This window comes from Mizuhopecten yessoensis, unplaced genomic scaffold, assembly GCF_002113885.1.
Source record: "Mizuhopecten yessoensis strain PY_sf001 unplaced genomic scaffold, ASM211388v2 scaffold9847, whole genome shotgun sequence".
NCBI classification, from domain to species: domain Eukaryota; kingdom Metazoa; phylum Mollusca; class Bivalvia; order Pectinida; family Pectinidae; genus Mizuhopecten; species Mizuhopecten yessoensis.
Window position 1 is genome coordinate 3841614 of NW_018408252.1, and position 22249 is coordinate 3863862.

Consider the following 22249-nt stretch of genomic DNA (forward strand, 5'->3'; position numbering starts at 1 on the left):
GTTCTGGACTACCTGTGCTAGTTATATCTAAACAAAAGGTAAGGGGAGGTAACTGTGTATAGGAAAAAAACATAATGCAGTGGGACAGGGATCCTCAAGGACAACCCTGGTTTTGATGGTGGAGGAAAACTGGAAACCTATAGAAAAACTACTACGTGAAGCCAGTACCTGGAAATTGCCTCAAGTAGACCTCAAACCCATGACCCCGTGGTGGAGGGCTAATGATCAAAGGCAGTCAAATGCCTTATCCACTCGGCCATCGCAGCCCCCAACACCATTAGGAATAGAAGGGTGTAGCAATAGCCATGAGAAGTTGAGGAAAAAACAATATTTCAATCATTTAGATTACTGAAAGAAGTTGCAACTTGTGTGTATTTTCCTGTGAATTTTAGCATTCCTCTTTCAAAGAGTTACTCAAAAGGATTTGAATTTATGAAACGAACAGGAAAGGATAAATTCCTTGCTTAAAAGTGTCTGAATAAGTGTAATGAGAAAACAATTATATTTACTCATATATAAAATCTAAGTGACCTACAATGCGTCATTTCTAATCCACCACTTAACACCCCACCCCGCCTCTCATGATACAGCACATTGGTCTCATTATCATAAACAGTGTACACCAGGAAACATTCGCCCAACGAGTTATTCACCCTTCAATGGTAACAAATCATTATTTGTAAGTGTTTTAATAACAAGGTTTTAATTTGCTATTGGAGGGTAAGCATTTCCTGGATTACCGTACTTTTTTCCGCAATTCAGTTGGTCTGTTCAAAGAGATATAACTAACCGTAGCCATTTTTACTGTTCAAGTTGACGTTCGTCTTTTAACCTTTTCGTTTGGTTGATTTCATTTCCTTTAACTTGTTTTATCTACCTTTTATTGGCCCTAATGGCCTCTTCGGTGTTGATGGGCCGTTAATCCAGTAAAAGTAATAATTTCACAAGTCTTCTTCAAATATCTCAATCATAACATTTTCTTCAAATGACATAATCCTGATATTTGAATCTGCAACTGGATAGCAGTTGATAATACATGTATTTACCTGTGTAGTCTTTCCACACCCAGTCTCCCCACTGATCACCAGGCACTGGTGTGATTCCAATGCTTCCATAATTTCCTGGAGCAAAGAAGCATGGAGAAGTTAGTGTACCGCATTGTTACACTACAGCATCAGGAACCCTAATAGACATATTGTTGTGAATTCGGTGTGTGGTTTTACAAACCGTCACAACATGTGGTTGAGAACTGCTCTTAGCTCTCGAAATCTATGAAACTATGTGGAGGAAAATCACTCAAGTGTGTTCAGTTGTAGGTCAAGATGTAAGGAGATCGTGCCGATATGTCACATCGAGGTTGTCGGCGCGGCTATTGGTCTAAGGGAGATAACTCTCCTACATATGTCTTTACTGTAGATTTTAGTCCTTGCCTTTAGTCTTTTGTTTATTTATTCAAAATATTCACTTGATAACACTGTCAAAATATGTTTTACAAAACAACAAATTTTGCCTCCTTAACTTAACCTTTAAATTTCGGAAGCAGAAACTCAACAATTACTTCATTAAGCTTTAATAAGAAAGTGTATCTTACCTGTCTCTTGTTATAAGAAGGCAGTTTTTTTCTGAAGTCCAGCATCTTCATAAATTGTGTGTTAGTCTTTCTGTCCTCTGCCTGGTCCATCAGTAGCCTGTCTAATTCTGGGTCCCTGCCCATCCCTATATCCTCCACTGCTTCTGTTCATGATGAAATGAATATTTAATGATAAATATAACTACAATATTCATTATATCAAGTGCTTCAAGTAGGGACTCTTATGGGAGAAATCTGTTAACGTCTTTTATTGCCAAAGTTGACCCCAGTCAACATTTAAAACTATTTAGTTGAATTCAAATTATTTCATGATTTGTGATTCTAAATAAATCAAATTTACTAAATGCAACTTAACTTTGATTGAATAATTACAAAAAATGTTTCATTTGGGAAAGTGTTCTGCAGTGGTTCTATTATCATGGTGATACAGCTGTCAGCATATTTTACATCAGGTTTAAGTAACTGCTTCTGTGATGACAGTGGAAGATTTATAGAACCTTCCCCTACCTTGAGGGTGTGACAGAGAAATCTCTAACCCGAGGGGTGATGTTTTTTGGTTGTCTAACCCGAGGGTTAGGCAACCAAACAAATCACCCCGAGGGTTGGAGATTTATCTGTTACATCCTCAAATTAGGGAATGATTATTTTTCTCCTATCCTATTATTTTAGTCACAACTCCACCGACAGTACTTTGATTGTAAACAAAAACACATGTGGGACATGAATACCATCATTCACTTTTGATGACGTCACAATTACCAGTGATACATTTTAACGATGTCACAATTGAACATGTGCTTCTTGACTGAAACAGGAGACACATCTGTGAAGGGTGGGAGAATATCGAATCAGTAATGAAATCAAACATCAGAAGACAAGAAAGATCAGAGAGACAATATAAGTACAGTGTCTTAAAATCCATTTTTGGTCTCCCTCTCCATTTGTACAATTTTGAATTTCCAACCCACACACTCATCTATTGGTAACCAACCAATAAAAGCTGATATGCATCCCATAGTTCCAGCAGAGAAGTAACTTATAGCAATATGGCCAAATTATATTACTACCCCTTTTTATTACTCCCATAAGTTCCAGGGGAGGTGTTGGGGTTGGAAGCGGGGCAGGGGTTTTCAACCCCTTTCATTTGCACAATTTTGAATCCTCACACAATAGGATGACGGCCAAATTAGGTAAAGAAAAATTCCGCAGTTCAGAAAAAAGATGTTGGGGGAAATTATTGACATGATATGGTAAGGCATATATAAGCTCACCTTGGTCCTTTGGACAAAGTTAGCTAATAATACCAGTAAAGTTACAATATTTTACCATCATTCATTTCATCATCAAAGATGTGTCCAATCTCATCAGCAGTGTACTGCATGGCCTCCTCATCCATTGGTAACACATCACATTCATTATAATCCCCCTCATCTGGTTCAAATAACTGTTCCTCTTCACCAGTTACCTCCCCTGAGAAGCCAATTCCCATGGCATCAGTCTCCATTTTGTCAGCATCGGTGTCATTCCATGCATCATAGGAAGAAACTTTTCTGCTCCCATCTCTCTCCGATTTGATTTTGAATCCTGAATATCCTTGTGAACCTTGACCTCTTTCACCTGATGCAGTGCTTGGTCTTGCAAAATTCTGTTGATTGCGACCGCCAGCATAAGATGTTGATGGCCGCCCATCTGATTCACTAAAGTAGAAATTTTGTTTCAATCATCAATCCTTTTCATCATTCTGAGTATGGAGGCAATATTTTAAATTTAAGCTGTTTCCCCTTTTGGGCCCTGCACCTCTAGGTGAGGCAGGATCTTATTTTCTCAAACAATCTAATAACCATTTCATTATAATTATTCTGACAAAGTTTGAATTATTTCTGGCTGAAAATGGACAAAATATACCCAAAAGTGTTATTTCCCTTTATTACCTTTTGTAAAATTGATCCCCTCCCGAACAGAGAACAGGGCCTTTGCAACCAGCCAATATTTTCTCAACTCCGGATCCCTGGGCAGTATACAGCCGGTGCTGCCATTTCGGCGCTCACAGCTAGCATTCTACAACTCTAGCACTGCCCAACCACGTACTCATTTACATTTGATTATACTGGAACTTGTGGAGTAAAGCATCTTGCTGAAAGATACAACATAGTGCCGTGACTCGAAACCGCAACCCTTTGGTCACGAGCCCAGCGTCCTACCACTAGACTACCGTGCCTCCTATAATGAGAGGATGCTTGTTAAGAGGTGTTTAAAAGACAGGTTGACAGGTCTTCTGACACTCCAGGCTACCTGCCCCTATATATTTGGAAACAACGTTGGCTACCTACCCCACGTCCTGGTCCAAAGAGGCTCCAGATCGTGATGGTTGTGGCTGGACGTTGTCCCCTGTCTGGATATCGTCCAGGAGGTTACGAATCTTTCGTTCCATATTACCTTGTAAGTTCACCACAGGGGTCTGTAATTCAACACCAATTAAAAATAAAGTCAATGTCATGCGTGTACATTAAACCACAGTAACACTTAACATCTTCAATTTTTTTTAAAAACTTCTTTCAAGCATTGAAAGAGTTCCTTCGTAACTTTAGCAAGACAAAGTATACTAACAGATGGATGACTATGAGACACTTTTTTCAGGATAAAACAAAAATTCCACAGGAGTGGATATGTTGCCTGCTGAGGCAACTCTAATGAGATTATGAAGACGGGATCTATTTATATTAATGGTGACGTCAACCCAAGGGATGTCAAGTTGTCGCACGGAAACGTTGTTTCGGATGACGCAACCAATATTGACGCAAACGTTGACAAAGTAATACCTATATGTTAACTCCCGTTGCCTGCAACTGTATCCACGTAATGTGAAAAAAGCTATTTAGTGCTTTTGGCGAGAAAAATGTTTTGGCTTAAACACCAGCAATCTCATGGAATAACAGTCAGTGTAAGGTTTTGAGGTTGATCGGCCCAAGGAAACTAGACTTATGGCACGGAAACAGATTTTCTATTTATAGTAACGGCGGTATTGACATTTGACCTTCGAACCTGAAAAGCAAAGCAAGCACTACTGGTAAGAAAGCACTGTATGAAGCCTGAGCTCAATCGACCTAAAGAAACTTGAGTTATCACACGGAAGCAGATTTTCTATTTATAGTACATGACTTTGACCTTCGTTCCTGAAAAGCAATCAAAAGCAAGCACTTTTAGTAAGGAAGCACTGTATGAAGTTCAATCAACCCAAGGAAACTCAAGTTATCGCATGGAAACCTTGTTTCGGAATATGCAACTGATGACGCCAACAAGGTAATACCTATATGTCGCCTCGCGTTGCAGGCGACACAAAAAAGTAGGAAATGCCTGTAGGACATTCATGGTACCACAGTATACGTAGTACCATGCAAATTGCCAAATTTTGATAAATAGTAACCAATGACATTAACCTTAACCTGTGGTCTGAGAAATGCATTCATTTGAAGTATTTTTAAAAATAACCTTTGTATTTTAAAAGTTTGACCAAAATCTGTTAACATTTGAATTTGCTGACGGGATGTCACTGAATTGCCTGACAAATTTTATAACGGTGAGAGGGACTTTGGACTTGACATTGGATGCTATCATACAAATTCATTTAAGGTACACTTACATTTGACTGTTGAATAAAGTTTGTAAAAATCTGTCCAAAATTGCAGTCACTAGAGCGGAAAGAGATGCACTCTGTCACGACAATCGACATGGGTAACTTCTATAACTCCCATCAAATGGCAGGGATACTTTAACTATTGCACAAAATTATGAATGTGCTAATTTAATTTTAGTTCTTGGATACCGTTCTCTATTGCATATTTCAGGGGTGCGTTAATTCATCAATGCGCTAATCTATTAAAACTTGATAATGCACTTAGACTTTAGTGTACTAAAAGATGTATGTTTACAGTATAGGAAACAGTGGATGTTGTCTTAGACAAATAAATCTGGAATCAATAGCACAGTTTTAGATCTTTATGATATGAAACCTTACATTTAAATTCAGATTACAAATAATTTACATAATTATTAGGGCTCCAACAAAATATTGTAACGTTTCGTATGGTGATACTTTCTTGATATCGTTTCAAATTGTTTTGTTTGCCTGTATTGGGATACACTAATAGTACTGAGACTATTACCTCATTCACCCCTGAGACACATTTGAACTCTTCCAATTCAAAGGTTGGAATAGTTCATTATGAAACTTCAGAGGTGAATGAGTTAATCCCTTCTTTTTTTTATTAATCTCTAAAGAGTTTCCCTAGAGTTTGATTTATTAGCAACATCAGCAGTCATGCTTTTAATAACAATAACAATAACAAGTAATGGAGAACTTTAAAGTGCCAACACACAAAAAAGCTACTCTTGTGTTTTGCCTTCAATGGTACAGGAATCCTAAGGTTGTGTTACCATTTCATTTTCCCTCCTTGCAGTTTTGGTTTTCTGTCTGCCTGCATACCACATGCCAATTTCTCTGCCAGACAACCCTGGCGGTGGTCGCTCTCTGCCTCTGTTTCCTCCTCCTCCCCCTCCTTCATGCTCTCCATCCCATCTCCCTCCTCTCTGTCTCCCTCTTCCCCCTCCTCCTTCATGCTCTCCATTCCATCTTCCTCCTCTCCGTCTCCCTCCTCTCCATCCACCTCCACCCCTTTCTTTACCATCACCATCCTGATCTAATGAATAAAGACCATATAAATTTAAATCATTGGCAGAGATATATTGAAATCATGGCCGAGAGGTTTTGAAATTAATGGCCGAGATATATTACAAGAGGCCCATGGGCCTTAACGGTCACCTGAGTCCTACAGTATTTTTTGTTGTTGGTGAAATATGTACCAATTTGAGTAAAAAATAGTTAAGTATAACGTTAAGTTTGTCCGGACCATAAGCTGATCATTCCTAAACCGAGTTTCAGTTAAATCGGCATATTAGAATTTTCAAAATAGCAGTCGTGGCAGCCAAATTGGATTTCTGATCGATCTGAAAAATAACAACATTTTGTCAGGACCATGCGTTGATCATTCCTACAAAGTTTCAGTTTAATCGGCTCATTAGAACTTGACTTTGAGCTTGAAATAGTTTTTCAAAATGGCGGCTGTGGCGGCCATATTGGATTTCTTATCGACCCAAAATATAACAACACTTTGTCAGGACCATGAGTTGATCATTCCTATTAGGTTTCAGTTCAATTGGCCCAGTAGAACTTGACTTTAAGTTTGAAATAGTTTTTCAAAATGGCGGGAAAATGAATTTACAGGCCAGTGACAAAAGTGTGAATGAAGCGTTCTGTAAAATCTGCAATAGTAGTCTTAACATCAGTTCTGGAGCTAGAAATGACCTACTAAAACATGCCAAGTCAGACAAACATGTGAAGGTCCTTCCTTTTCTGAACAGCACTAAAGGACTGGGCAGTTTTTTTAACAAGTCCTCAAAAGATGATATTGCAAGGAGGCTTATTTTTGCTGAGACTTTATTTGCTAACATGGTTGCAGAACACAATCTTCCATTTGCTTTATCAGACCATTTTAACAAGATTGTTCCAAAAATGTTTCCAGACAGCTCTGTGGCTGGAACATTTTCCTGTGCTAAAACTAAAACCACCCTGATTGTGAAGAATGCAATTGCCACTGATTTGGACAACTATGTCACAGAAAAGTGCCATCACCATTATGTGCGATGAATCAAATGACAGAGGTGCGGATAAAACTTTTGTGATTCTGGCAAGAATTTTTGATGAGGACATACGAAAACCTGTAACAAGATTTCTAGATATGCCTATTGTTAATTATAATACCTTAAAATCACATTTAAAGTTGTAAAATTGTTGTTTAATTCCTATTGGTTTCCATATACATAATGGGTATAGTATATCAAAAGAGGGTGAAAATAAACTACACGTCCTGATTTGAAAACCCCAAAGAGGGTCATCACCCTGATTTGTATGCTGAGAGGTTGACACTCTGGTATGTTTACATGCAGATAATTCTGTGTTTGAATTTTTAACTGGTAGATCATTTGAGTTGTGTGGCTTTTAAACGTAGTTAGCTGAGGATAAAAGGTGGGATTATATATATATAGGTGAGAAAGACTTTGTGTGTAGTTTTATAAGGTACACTCATTACCTTCCCTACTTCTATTGCCGTATCTGCGACCACGATCCCAGCCACGACCACCTCTTTTCCAGGATTGTTGTTGGCCCTCACCTCTGTAACTCATTGCAGTCACTAAAATGAAATAAGCATCAAAGAATAAATGGTTCAATGTTTTACTTCTTTAATTTTGCAGTTGAAACTTTTATCGATATGATGCCATGAATTGGTGACAGATATATGTCTGGTGTGGGGCCCCACACTAGACATCTAACGGTTATCTGTCAAAATCTCCAAGTCTTGTGTCATGGCCAGTGGAAACTCAGGCTTATTTCTAAACACTGCTCATAATTATTAATTGTTTGTTTTGTTTCACGAAATAAAAGGTTTGTGATAGCATATCGTATGACAACCTACACACTGTAAGCTTAGGTTGTAGTCCGAGCTACGACAATACACCAGAGGTGTATGGAGACTTATGTTTTAACACTTTCTGTTTCATAATGTTTTATATGTAATTTCTTGAATTGATGCTTTTTACTTATGTTTGTCGGAATAAAGGTCTGAAAAGCATTACCGACTGTCATGTGTTACCCCTGTGTATTTGTTTACACACATATAGCACATCCAAGTTGTAAGTACCTTGTAATGTCAGTAGACTGTGTCGTCTGTTCAGAAACCGAAGACATACATGTAGCATGCTTCCATTATTTTTCTCGTGATCTTGGTCAATGAAAAGCTTTCCATGCCGGGATAATAAAAGCGCGCACGGGATTTCACATTTACCGTCTGGCAACGTTTAGTGGCAATCTCTACCCGGAGTTGTCGTTCCTTACACTCGTAAGGGACCTGAGAATTTGTGGATTATACAACATGTAAATTTACTTGTTTTTCTTCTTAATTTTGGGACTTCATTTGACATCAAACTTTGATCAAACTTGGAAACCTGATAGAGAATTATCCAGTGTTTCCTTAATTGGTACCATTTATATTATTTTCTGTGGCCCTGTTTTAATTAAGATATTACCTTTTTTTTTTATCCCAGCATAAAATGTATACGTTGAGGTCATTCCCATAGACACAATGTTAAATGTTGCCATAAAATATATTTTTCCAAGTAACCAGTCACAGTTACAATTCCATAAAATGGATGATTATAGTAATATTACTGTGGCAGGGTTCAATTGTATATAGGATTAAGGTTGCCTTCTAGCTTCGAGCTAGAGGGAATTTCCCTTTAGCTCAGTGGTAGAGCGTCCGACTAGGAACCTGGAGATCGAGGTTTCGATCCCCGATTGAAGCACACTATTCTCTTTCCTGTTACAAATGGTGTCCGTGGCCCTCTCTGTAGCGACAGGGAGTTAGAACCTGGGTTGTGGTGTTCGAGGGCGAACACATTTAAAAAGGGGGGAGTAGTGTGGCAGGGTTCAATTGTACATAGGATTAAGGTCGCCTTCTAGCATCGAGCTAGAGGGAATTTCCCTTTAGCTCAGTGGAAGAGCGTCCGACTAGGAACCTGGAGATCGAGGTTTCGATCCCCGGTGGAAGCACACTATTCTCTTTCCTGTTACATTACCAAGAGAGACATATATGCCTCCTATCCTCACCCCACCCCAATCAGTTTGTCCAGGATATGACCATGCTGATTTATCTGGAGAATTTTTAAATTACAATTAGTCTATACGATAATTTAAAAGGAATTTATATTGTGCGTTGAAAAGTTTGTCACTGCACGGAATTAGATTATATGTTATCCAAGTCTGTGGTCACTGCAATGGAATTAATTGACTTTAAGGTTCTGTGATCATGCTTGATATTTCCTCCTAAACTATTGTTCATGTAGTTTTCATGTAATAATAAAGTGTCGACGACAATGTACAGTAAGCTGATCCAGCTTCTTGTGACGCATCCTGACACTGTTCTCTAATCATGTCCGGTTGTGAGTAACATGTAGGTACAATGTTTTGGTGATCAGGACGCCAGTCAGGGAGGGGGCTTCCACAACTAGAGTTGTTCAAAGCATCTAGCTTCTTTTGCAGAGTGAAGTCGGATACTCACCAATCTGATTAAAATTATATCCTACGTCCTCTACGTATCGTGATTTTAATCAGATTGGATACTCACTTGTACTCATTGAAACTCATTGTTTCATTGAAACGTTCCATTCATTCAGGGATCCTGTAAATAATGTACATGTATGTACAAGGATTTTCAGCACAGAACTCAATTTGGCACGCTTTTGGTAACGTTTCGTCACATTTTTAATACCTATCCCATTTTTGCCTTTCATAATGTTCCAAGCTTCTGCTTTTAGGATGTTACATAGAACGTTGCCTTTTAGTTGCTTTTAATTCAGTATAAAAGATGTGCGTTAAGCCCAGTTTATTTGGTTGGTCTATGCAATAACTTGTTTCTTTGGTTCAACTTTGCATTCAGCTCTGTTCCTTTGGTTAAAGTTTGTGTTAAGTTCTGTAACTATGATTAGAGTTTGGCTCCATTTCCACTGAAGCAGAAGCGTATGTCTGTTTTACAAACACTTTCTAGTTATGTGTTACGTCCTGTTGGTGTCATTGGAGACAACAATGATCTTGTCCCGGGCCTCGAGTTTTATCGGAACACAATTGAACCATCTGCATATTCTATCATTTCTCATCTCGTTTTTTCACTCAACAGTGTTCCTGGTCATCTCTAGGTAGCCTAATGTCAGAACTATTTGAACGGCTGGTATTTTTAAAGTGCTGTGTCTATCTTCATTTCAGTGTAATTGCACATAATGCGGCCTTCGATAGGCCCATATCTGTGGACATAACATATACCTTCGCTATTTTGGCCCAAATATCTTCGAACACTGTGGTCATATGACCTTAGCTCATAACACACGTATCTCTTATTGTAGATGAGTTCGAAACATTTTTGTGACTATTTTGTATGAGCTGGATTTATAGATTTATTAAGCATATTGTGAAAGATAATTTCTTGAATTGAATTTTGATGAAACTTCCCTATATTTGCTTGAGGTTATTGACTTTGGATTATTTTATATAGCCAACTAAATCACGTTGAGCAGAGAAATTTTATAGAAACGGCACGAAGTCATGAACTGAAAGGAATATAATTATAACCATTGTTGCTGTTCAACAAATTGTAGTCATTCAATTTTCTCAAAAATCAATACTTCATAGAATTAACATTACATAACACTAATGAACTCGGCCTAATGCTACAATTTTGTCTTCAACATCACGACTAAGTTTTATTTTTCTTTGTCTTCAATACTAGAACCCTCTGCATATCATCAATATTTCATCGTGAGATAGGTGTCCTGTTAACAAATCAGTAACTGTAAGTTATTTCAGAAAGTACACAATTTTGCATCAATTTGTGATTAAGAATCCATTAAGGCTTTATAATTATTTAATCAGACATCATTAATTCATATGCAATCATCTGTTGAAATTCTCTTTTAACAATTCCCAGCTACACAGGTAGAACATGATTATCACACAGGTGGACTAAAATACTATCATACAGACTGAAAAAACACATCAAACACAAAATTATTAGTTTTAAAAGTTTTATTACAGGAAGACTTACAAGAAACAGCTGATGATGGATGTTCTAAAACAACAAATAATGTCAGCTTCGTGTGAAGTTGGGTCCCCTGTCACATCAGTGCTAGAGTGTGTTAAGTACATGTCTGTACCTTCACTATAAAATTGAGTTTCGGTGGGAATTTAATTAATATCCTTTTGATGATTCTGGGACAAATTAACTGCCCTTATGATTGAAGTCACACTCTTTCCATTTTTTTTATATAATTAATTCACAATTTAACGATGCCATTTTCTTATCTATACACATTGCATTAATGGGAAACTGAAAATGTTTATCAAGAAAATCAAACTTATGTATATCCCATCTATTTCAAAATTTGATACTGTAGCCTAAAATAAGTAATATCATGCGCATCGTAATGCTTTAGAAAAGCAAAGCAGGCAACAAAATACTAATTCTGACATATGGACACTGGGAAATACTTCAGGTTTTTAGCCATATCCTGTTGTACTACTGAATGGATACACCGGAACTCTTCTTCATCCGGAGGAAGATAACCTTCTGCCTGAAAAATCCCTTTCTTTATGCAATTAATTGTCTTTTCGTTTTTGTCTCTTGTCTATATTACCGGTGAATATTTTTGCTACACAAAATGAAGAGATATACGAGGACAAGGAATAGCACAAAGCTAGGAATCTCATTTGCTCAAAATCATGAGAGTTGTTTCCCTTGATTCTAAGTTGACCTTCCTCCATCTGCGCCAGTGACTTTGTACAAAACTTATGAAAACATTTCAAGGTCATGGTCAAAATCATTGGGAAGAGTCTTTATGTCTATTAATGAATTGGTAAATATACAAAAAGAAAAATTCCTGATTTTCTTCTCACAAGTATATACCTCACCATCAGAAAGGGTAATTATAGCATTACAAAAATTTCAACCACACCCGATTTCTTCAGACTTAAAACATTATCCCAGGACAGAAGCAACAAATGTTTATCTGTTCAGAAGGGAAAAAAATTGTTACACAGCAAGTGAAAGGTCTCTCACGATCAAAAAAGACAAAACAGAAATTTTGGGCTCCTTATGATGATGAGGTATATAGTGTTTCTAAGTATTAGATGTAAATGGTAACAAGAACATGATAAATGAAAATTCTCGCTCGCAGGCGATAAGATCTTGCAGGTACACATAACATGTGGCATGAGTCATTCAGGAGCAGAAGAAAAGAAGGGAAATTTGCAATATATAAAATGTTGATGCTTACAACAGTGATGAATGGTATGTACAGTGCCTACAACATTCAGTCATGTATATATATACCCTATGTTGATTTCACATCGTTTGATATCACAAAGGTCAAGGTCAACACATCACAAAGGTCAAATACAGGTCAAGGTGGACAAAGAGCTAGAACTGACCTGGAGATATATCAATGGTGCTTCGATTCTCTTGTATAACAGTTATTCATTTTGAAAGAGGAAAATAAAAATATTTTGATTGAAATAGAAATATCCAGGAATTTCGTGTTATAAAATGTGTTACACACAAAAAAAAATTAAAAAAATGAAACAATGCAAGCATCACTGGCATAAAATTTGACAAAGTTTGTACAACTCGTTAAAGGATTATTACACATAATGGAGAAGATGATATAACAATATAAGACAAAAAATCACTAACAGTCTATGTGACATGGAATCACAACAAAGCTAGTCACATAAAACAGAAGGTATAGACACCTTTGCAACAGTCTAGGTCCTTTGTGTAAAGTACACCACCTGGGTACCGGCATCTTGTGTAGGTAACAGCGACCTACATAAGTAGTACATGCGTAATACAATGATATAAAAACAAGCTCACAACAAAGAATGTTAACAGTTTTATCACAAAATAGTTTTGTCAAACACGGAAAAAAAATTACAACACATTGTTATGTCTCATGGCTACCAGTAATTATCGATGAAATCTTTTTACGATGTCGGTAGTCCATGTGACCTAGATTTAGCAGTAACCCCATGTATACAAAATGAGGGATAAATGACACAACCGTTACCCTCAAAATCTGTAACACAACAATGACTCTAGTTCTTAAACATCTATTGTCGATATGTGCTTTACAAAGTCTGACATTCTGCGTCAATCAGCAAAGATATCATTCTGTTAGATGTCAGTCCTCCCATCTCACAACGTCTGTATTGTTCAACACACTTCCACGTAATACATACTGATTAAAAGAAAGTGCTGTAAATTTTGTAATGGATATAAATGTATATTTTTATATGCGATACAGATGTCATTGTAACTCCTGGAATGTAATGGGTTTGAATTAGCTTTACATGATAACTTCAGAATATTTACAAAAAAAATTATATAATAATAATGTAACCCCCCTGTATAGCTCAAAATAAAATAAGGTGAATTTTAAGTTTTTAGTGTATACACAGAATGTGTTAGTAGGTTGTTTATAAATAAAAAAAAAAAAAAAAATTATCACAATCTCATTCAAATCAGATTCCTGATTGGATCGATATTAGATTTAGTAAAAAACACAACCAATTTAAAACAAGAAAACTTGTAGGTTGTAAATAAATAATTAAAGGTTGAATATTATCAGATAAAATAGTGTAAACAGACAAAAAACACAACTCTGTACAGCTTTACATAAAGAGACATTACAAATGATGCCAAGCTTCATTTTAAAATGGGAGTTTTCCTCATTAAAGTGAAAATGTATTGTTAAAAAAATTGTAACGAAGCAAAATTGATCTCTTAACAAAAAAGCAGCAAACTAGCTAGCTAGCAAATGCTATATAGAATGAAACTCAGTGCCTTTCTCCAATAGTATAGCACTTTGAGGCAAAAGTAAGGAAAGGAGCACATTTCTAAAGAACACCATGTATACATAATGGCACTAGCTTCCCCTGGATAAAACAATTGTTCACTCCAAAATAAAACACGGACCCAAAGTCCATTTTACTAACCATTCAGAGATGGTCTCTAGATTAGCCTTCAGCATATTTACATGGAATGGAAAAGTCTTTGTATATATATATTGTTCTTTTAATACAAAAATTTAAAGCATATAACTTGTAATGTAAATCAATTAGAATTTGTTAATATATTTTTATTTAGTAAGGAAAATAAAAGCAAAGGGTATTACAGGCGATGTGCTCAAATATTGCAAAATTACACATCCAAAGTAACTCAATTAAGTTCATGAAGCAAACCTTTGTTAAAAAATAAATTCAACATATTTTAACTTAAATATAAATTAAACTTTGGAGAAAAAATAATATTGGATTGATATGGTAAAATAAAAAGGGGCATAACAATTTAGCAGTAAATACTGGACCAGAGAATATGATTTTCTTTCCTCGTCCCCGACTAATACAAATTAACATATATCCCTACTCCGCTCGTTGTAAAAATGACTGAAGGTGTAAGTTGACATGGTCGCATTTTCTAATACACGACACCCAATTAAAACTGGCCATAAAGCTAATTCAACTAGAGACATTTTTCATCCATAATAAAAGTGCAAACTAACTGCCCTTCTCTTTTCTAATCCTAGTCATTTGGATGCTTTCACGCTGAGACTGAAACACAGCATTCATACAAAGCATGTCAAATATGAACTACGGGTGTGAACACCGATTTTCTCCGACTGCTATTGTTTTATATAAAACATTGCACAACAAACATTTTGCAACTGAAAAAATGTGCACAAGAGTATACATTTAATGGTTTGCAAAATATTTTTAGCATTGTAGTTTTTGACAACAACAAAATTTTGGTGAATTCTTGTCGCAAAAACGTTTGATGGCTATGAGAAAATCTCACTGGATGAATTATGCATAAACCTTATTATTTATGCATGACAACATTTGTTGTAAATTGTATACATTATGCCTAATAATATTTATGCTTTATAATGACGAAGTTGTCAAGATTATGTCCAGAAAAAACTACACTTCTATGATTGTAACATCTACTGTTTGTATGTTTTAGATTTCGATCAGATCTTGGAGTGACTGTCGCAGCCTCAGAAAGATAATGTGGAATCATCCCACTCGAGATCTTTCACTTTCTTCACCACAACTTCCTCTTCTTCTTCATCTGAACTATCACAATCGTCATGGTAACTGTCAATATCATCATCACTATCAGAATCATCTCGCAATTTCATAGGAACATCTTCATATTCAAACACCTTCAAAGAAAACAAATTTGGTAAATAATAATAAATATTTATAATAAATATATAATAATATATATATGATAAATTATGGGAATGCCCAACGGAGAGTGAAGAATTTGGTAGAGGGAGGGACTTGGGACGAATGTGAAACTGTATACTGCTATAACGTTTGTGTTTGGGGACTATTTTCAGGTCCATTACTAGAAAAAATCTGGGGACGTCAAATTTTCATAACACCAGTAAATTTAAATAGTGTTGAATAATTTTCTGTTAGAGTTTTTTTTACATCCTTTTATAAAATGTATATCTCTCATATTTATCCAGGTTGTGAGTATGATGAAATTACAAGTTCCCCAAAATAGCGTAAAAAGTATGCCATTAAAAACGGAAATATAGCTTTTGCCCTGAGCGTCCCTCTGTATATGAGGATGGGGTCGGGGGTGGGGGAGGGGATATTATGGTACGTAATATAGATTTTACCTTTTCTCTTACCTCCTTCTGTTCCATCGGGTTGACAGTGATGTTGAGGGCCGAGTTGTCCCACTCCATCTCCATCATCTTGTCCTCCACCTGTACTACGGTACGCCTGTGTGCCGCCCGGATACGGATCACACCCAGGATGATCATGAACAGCAGGAAGCCCACACACACCACAATGATTGCTACCATTCCAACATCTGGGGGAGTAAAAAGGCGATAAAGGATTTACAAGCTGTAGTAATACATGTACTTCATTGTAAGGTTTGAACAGTGGCGACACTACATGGATTTCCCAAACCCTTGTTTGATCTATTTTTTTTCCTTCTTGATTCACATAACAACTTTTCTCCGACCCTTCCCAGGTGTGTCTCCCGTCTTGCCATCTTCGGTACTGTTTACCAATACAACATGTACCAGGTTCTTTTCTCTTTATACAAAGGATATCAAAATTTTGTAACATTTCCTTCTTAGATTTAGATATCAATTCTATAAAAAGTGATTTTCTATACTACATGTACTGTTATTATTTCTGGTAGAAATCCTAATTTCTTTCATAGATGTTTTATAACAATAAGACCAAATCTGGAGCCAGTAAGGCTGATCTGTTAGAGTACTAACTAGGTGAGGCGTGGGCTGCCACTCCGACTGGAACACTACCGCCAATGTTGTTTTCCAGCTTAAACTGCTGGATGCGGTTCTCCTGGGCATGGGCATGAACAATTTTCCTCGGCTCGCTGTGAACAGCCACAATCTGGGAACACAAAAAGTAACTCGGTTACAGAAATTTGAATTTGTCAAAATGTCAATCTTATTGATAAATATTCACATAAACATGATTATCTTGAGAAAAGTTTTTCTCTAAAAATGTTTTATACTTCCGTTATATTTTTAATACCAACATATTTGCATGTACAGCATTATTTCTGTGAACAAAAACCTTTGCATGTTTTGCTTTTGTTCTTTTCACTCTTGAATAAGATGGAGGAACTAATATTATAGTGAACAATACAAAAGCAAATTTAACATCAGGCAAATTTGTTTTGAAAACATAGTGGGTAAAATAATTGGTGAAAATATTGCAGTTTGAAGTATAATGCTGGTGACTTAACTTGTCCAGTGTTTCTTTTATATGAAATTTATTTGCATTTGAATGTCACTACCTTATGCAAGATAATAAGCGGACATTTCCCTAATCAGTTAATTTACTGGTTTTGTAACCTTACCAGTATTGTGTGTATTGAAGCCTTCACTGCATTAGCTTATGTGACATATGTTGATTTTGACTGGGTTTGTGACCTTAACCCTTTCACCCCTATGTAACTTTAGTAGAGTCTACCATGCATTGATCTGGATGAGTCCAGTATGGTCTACAGTGGTGAAAGGGTTAATTAATTTGGTGTTGTCCGAATGTGTGACCTAAGATTGACCTTGACTGGTTGTGTGACTTTACCTTTACCTCAACTGGTTGTGTGACCTTACCTTGACCTCGACTGATTGTGTGACCTAACCTTGACGTTGATGAGTTATGTGACCTTAACTTGACCTCAACTAATTGTGTCACCTAATCTTGACCTCAACTGATTGTGTGACCTAACCTTGACCTCAACTGATTGTGTGACCTTATCTTGACCTCGCCTAGTTATGTGACCTTACCTTGACCTCTAGCTGGTTGCTGATAAAGCGACGACTCTGAGAGGAGCAGCTGAGGATAAATTTTCGGCTATTGAGAGAGTTTCCCTTGTTGTGGAAAAAGTAGAGTTCCTGCATCACTCGCTCGTAGTTTTCCACAGAATCAGCATCTGTGGATAAAAAAATGTATATTCATAACATAACTGCACAGATTTTATACAAAATGTATTTAAATTGTATGGACTGGGCAGTTGGTTTGCCATGTCAGATATCTGGGACCTAAAATTCACTTAATTAGTTTTTTTAGTAACTATTGAAAAGACTTAAGCATCTCTGGGTCAACGTCAGTATAAAAAAAATGAACAAAGGGCCATAACTGTGCATATTGCATGACACTCAGCCATCGAAATTTTGCAGTGCAAGTGATTGAGTATAGGAGAGACTGACTGAGAGACAGACAAGAGTCTAACCTACAGTAATCTATGAAGGTCGGTGTCTTATAACAGGATTCTTGACAAGATGAGTGTAAGATAAGGATTGTGAAATATTGTATTTATTTTGCTAATTATCCCAGAAACTGAGAAACCAGATGAAGTGGGAGAAAACTTAACGTAAAGTCAAATTTTCTGTAAATTCCAACATGTTTTCCCTCTTTGCAATTTTATCCCTTAGTTTTCTATCTCTATCAACACCATAAACATTTAATCAGATTCTAATACATTCAGTAAATGTTTTGTTTTGTTCAGGGTTTAACATCCCCTGACATCCTAAGTCACATGTTGAGGGGATTTATTGTATCGGTAAACATTCATTTTTTTTCGGGGTTTGACATCTTTCGACATCTAACGTTGCATTATTGGGGTTTAACATCCTTGCAACATCTAACGTTCGTAATGCCATATATTATGTCGGTAAACATTTTAATAACTCTCACTTGTAATGTCAAGGCCACTGTTGGTCTCGCTTCCCTCCAGGTGCATGTTGAATCGTGAGATGGTGCTCTCTGGGAGACTGAGGTGCTCTACACGGAAGTCCAGAGGGGGGTCAGCCCGAATGGTACAAGAGTCTAGCAGGATGTTCTGTTGTGGGATGTCCTTGTCCACTGTTTCCTCTGTAATGGCAAGTAAGCAAGTTTTTAAAAATAAATCCTTCTTCCCTTCATGATATGCTGTAGCATTGGTTATTTTCCAAGAAATCACCAAAACTTCAATTATTGGATGACAATACTGGCCAATGTATTAACACTCATATTGTTGAGAATCAAATAAAAATACATGAACATTTACATTTTGAATACACTCAATGATTTCATTTCTTTTTGAATTGAAATCATCGTCACAAACTGGAGTTCAAATACACTTGAATTCACAATAAGAACAGCAGGGACACAGCAAATTGGAAGCCATGCTACGCCGCAGCTAAACACATCACAGGTTATAGACTAATTTGGCTGAATGCCCCAGAGGTTACTTCCACCTAGGCTTAATACACACTAAGTTGTACCTGTTTACCAGGGTTAAAAAAACACTAGGGTCATGTAAAGTTTAAAATATGTTAGAAGTCACCAATGTTTATTAGGTTGGGAAAAGTGTAAAGTAAAGAAACAACTGAATTTGTGGTCCTACAGTTAGAAGAATGGGCTTACGTTGGTTCCTGGTACGAGATAACTTGTCTTGAAGTTTCTGTATTTTTGATGGCATTGTTCCATCTTCTTCTTCTTCATCTTCATCTTCATCTTCATCCTCCTGTGGAGAAAGTCCGTTGTGGAGCAGGAAGTCGACACTGATGTGAAGGCCAGTGAAGATTTTCTGGCCGGAGAGAAGTTGGGAAGCGCTTGACTGGACGATGTGGGGTCCAGAGAGGGAGATTGAAGGGATTGGAGCAGGGTTGACCATAACATAGGTCTCGGCCACCGGTAGGATCACTTCTTTACCGTTACAGCTGTAAACAGTACAGATAATTCAAATAACAAGAATTCCACAGGAGTGGATGTGTCGCCTGCCCAGCGTTTTTAGTGAGAAAAGTGTTTTGTTTTTAGTGAGAAAAGTGTTTTGGCTGGAGTTATCGTGTAAACAAGCAAAACTTAACAGCAAAAACGATGAGCAGCGTTGCCATGTTAAGTGTGATATGCCAAAACGCGGAAAGTTGAAACTCGACAAAAAAACACCTGTAATATATGTTGAACATTATTGCTTCTAGCATTACAGTACAAAATTTGAAAGGAATTGATTAAAAAATTTCTTGCATTTACTACACAATGCCCTTATTTGGCAATAAAAGGGGCATAACTCCACCAAAAATACATGTAAACTTCTGAAATGCAAACACGTCCCAGCTTTATTGGTATGTAATATCTGTACCAAGTTCGAGTTCAATCAACCCAAGGGAACTCAAGTTATCGCGCGGAAACCTTGTTTCAGACGAGGCAACCGACAAAGTAATACCTGTATGTTGTTTTGCGTTGCAGTCGACACAAAAATCACATTATTTATTTGTTATTTTTTAAACGATATCCAACAATTTAAGTAGGTAATTTGGCTGGATTATGAAATGGTTGAATTAATTGGACAATATTTTATTGAGATAGAGAAAAATGTCCCCACAAAACACTGCATGCCCAGATAGTGGGATAACCCCAGCCCCTATTCATGCGTTTTCATCTGCTCTGTTATAATCCAGACTAAAACTTTCAAGACAATCACAGATTTGTGAACTTTCAAATAATAATTGCCTCGTTAATGATTTTTTCCCCCCGACACCAGAAAGTTTGGCCTAATAAGGTTGTTACAGTATAAGAGTTCTCCTTCAGACACGGAAAGTTTTGCAACACTGCTATTTTCATAATTTCTGTTCTGTTTTAAAAAGGAATCTGGAAATTCAACAGTGAACATTACTAGTCAAGTCATACAATATATAACTAAGGATCTCGAAAGTAGCATGAATCAAATATTTGTCCGCATAAAAATAAACAACCAAGAACACATACTGGACATTGGTTGCAATGTCAATGTTTCGGCGCCCTGGGGTTGGGAACTGCCGAGCGTTGAGGTAGACAATATCTCGAACCAGATTCTGCACTTTGGTCACATTTTTACCCTCAATGGTGAACTCTGTCATTTCGCTGTTGTAGCTCACCGCCTGTAAGTAGCAAAACAATTGCCAAATTTTAAACTGTTTGGTTATAAACCAAAAATTTTAACGGTCGCGCATGCATAACAGATGTCTGCAGAAGTACATAAAACCACAATTTACTCAAAATAATTTCATTAAATGTATGGAGTTTTGCTATGGAGCAACGATTATGCTGGCTTAAAATCACATGTTATACAAACTCTCAGCTCAAAAACTTGTAACACAATATATGAATTGTTCAACTGAATATTTTCTACTGCAAACAAATTTCACTTCATTTAAATAACTTTTAATCAAGGAATGGACATACCTTCAGATAAACAAGAACGATCATTATAACCTTCAGATAAACAAGAACGATCATTATACAAACGAACATTTAGAAAAATTAAGAAAGCAGTCACAGGATAATCTTTACCATATTACACATGCTTAACTCATTCACCCCTGAACACACATTTGAACTCTTCCAATTCAAAGGTTGGAATAGTTCATCATGAAATTTCAGGGGTGAATGAGTTAATATTACTTATTCAAGTTGGGATTATAGTAAAGATGATAACGTAATGATATTCATATAACTTACGGAACCAGTGAGCAGAGCTTTTGTTCCCTTGAAGTCAAGGTTTTCCTTACAGCTGTTTAGGCAGTGAATGACACGGTCACTTTCTGTCTGACCCTTCAATATGGACAGACCTGCCAGGAATCCCTGCAGATAATGCTCAAACTTTTCTTTACCACCTGAAGGGAGAAAATGTTGTTTACTGGTATGGCAGAGCGAGAAATCATTGTTTATTAGGTCCCTTTTGTGTATACGGTTCAACCAATTGAAACGGTTGAACATGGAAAGAAAACAACAGGCACAGATCTGAACCGAGGCTGACCTCAGGAATATTTGGCACATGTAGATTGAGGGGTCCAGACGTAACTGACCGAAACTAAAATGACAATTGCTAGTTTGCGTTATTTCTTTCTAAAACAATGTCAATCCAGATGCAGATTTTAAGATACTATATATAATTTAGTGGACGCGTGAAAGAAGGACATATTATTCTTGATATATATTGTTATTTATTCTCCGAAACTGTGCATTTTTTTTAGCTCTGTCTACAGTTTGGTCCAAGTGTGTTCATTTATCGTGGACTATTTCTACGCCACATGAACCGTTTCAACCGGGATACGTGAATGTAACCTTGGTAATACACAGGGAGAAATCATTGTTTACTGGAATAGCACAGGGAGAAATAATTGTTAACAAACTGTGGTAGACTTATTATTTATTAAGAAGTAAAATAAACCACATGTGGGATGATAAGGTGGTTGGGTCCTAGAGTCAACCTACCCTGCCAGCAGGCACCAACGACAAGCTTGGTGGAATGGACTTTGATGGTGTTGCGGAGAGGCCAGTCATCCACTACCTCCATGTTGGCCTGGTCAGGGATCAGTAATTTGCCGTCAATATACATCCGCACCTATCAATCAAAACAACAACAATTTGTATATCAATATAAAACGTCTGGATGGTCAATTTTGTAACCATGTATTACA

The 22249-nt window shown here is 36.8% G+C and overlaps 2 protein-coding genes across 5 annotated transcripts in view; both read right to left on the reverse strand.

The window, feature by feature from the left end:
- Nucleotides 1-8432, reverse strand: part of LOC110458885 (ATP-dependent RNA helicase DHX36-like) — a 39745-nt gene extending 31313 nt beyond the window's left edge. For all 3 annotated transcript variants that reach the window (XR_002463835.1, XM_021510842.1, XM_021510844.1), the window contains exons 1-7: nt 8347-8432; nt 7738-7839; nt 6026-6288; nt 3922-4049; nt 2918-3288; nt 1592-1734; nt 1047-1121 (exon numbers count right to left, since the gene is read on the reverse strand). Coding sequence is in view for 2 of the 3 variants with exons in the window: in XM_021510842.1 (XP_021366517.1) it covers nt 1047-1121; nt 1592-1734; nt 2918-3288; nt 3922-4049; nt 6026-6288; nt 7738-7839; nt 8347-8404 (1140 nt within the window). In the remaining variant the exon portion in view is untranslated. The remainder of the gene's footprint in view (nt 1-1046; nt 1122-1591; nt 1735-2917; nt 3289-3921; nt 4050-6025; nt 6289-7737; nt 7840-8346) is intronic.
- A 2829-nt stretch (nt 8433-11261) lies between these two features.
- Nucleotides 11262-22249, reverse strand: part of LOC110458930 (calsyntenin-1-like) — a 58613-nt gene continuing 47625 nt past the window's right edge. Inside the window, exons 9-17 of one of the 2 annotated variants that reach the window (XM_021510912.1) lie at nt 22044-22173; nt 21288-21442; nt 20556-20707; nt 19215-19510; nt 18504-18680; nt 17594-17739; nt 16559-16691; nt 15953-16137; nt 11262-15472 (exon numbers count right to left, since the gene is read on the reverse strand). In XM_021510912.1, coding sequence (XP_021366587.1) covers nt 15305-15472; nt 15953-16137; nt 16559-16691; nt 17594-17739; nt 18504-18680; nt 19215-19510; nt 20556-20707; nt 21288-21442; nt 22044-22173 — 1542 coding nt within the window. In that variant the 3' untranslated portion in view covers nt 11262-15304. Of the gene's footprint in view, nt 15473-15940; nt 16138-16558; nt 16692-17593; nt 17740-18503; nt 18681-19214; nt 19511-20555; nt 20708-21287; nt 21443-22043; nt 22174-22249 lie in introns of both variants that reach the window. The other variant, XM_021510911.1, reaches the window with a different exon arrangement.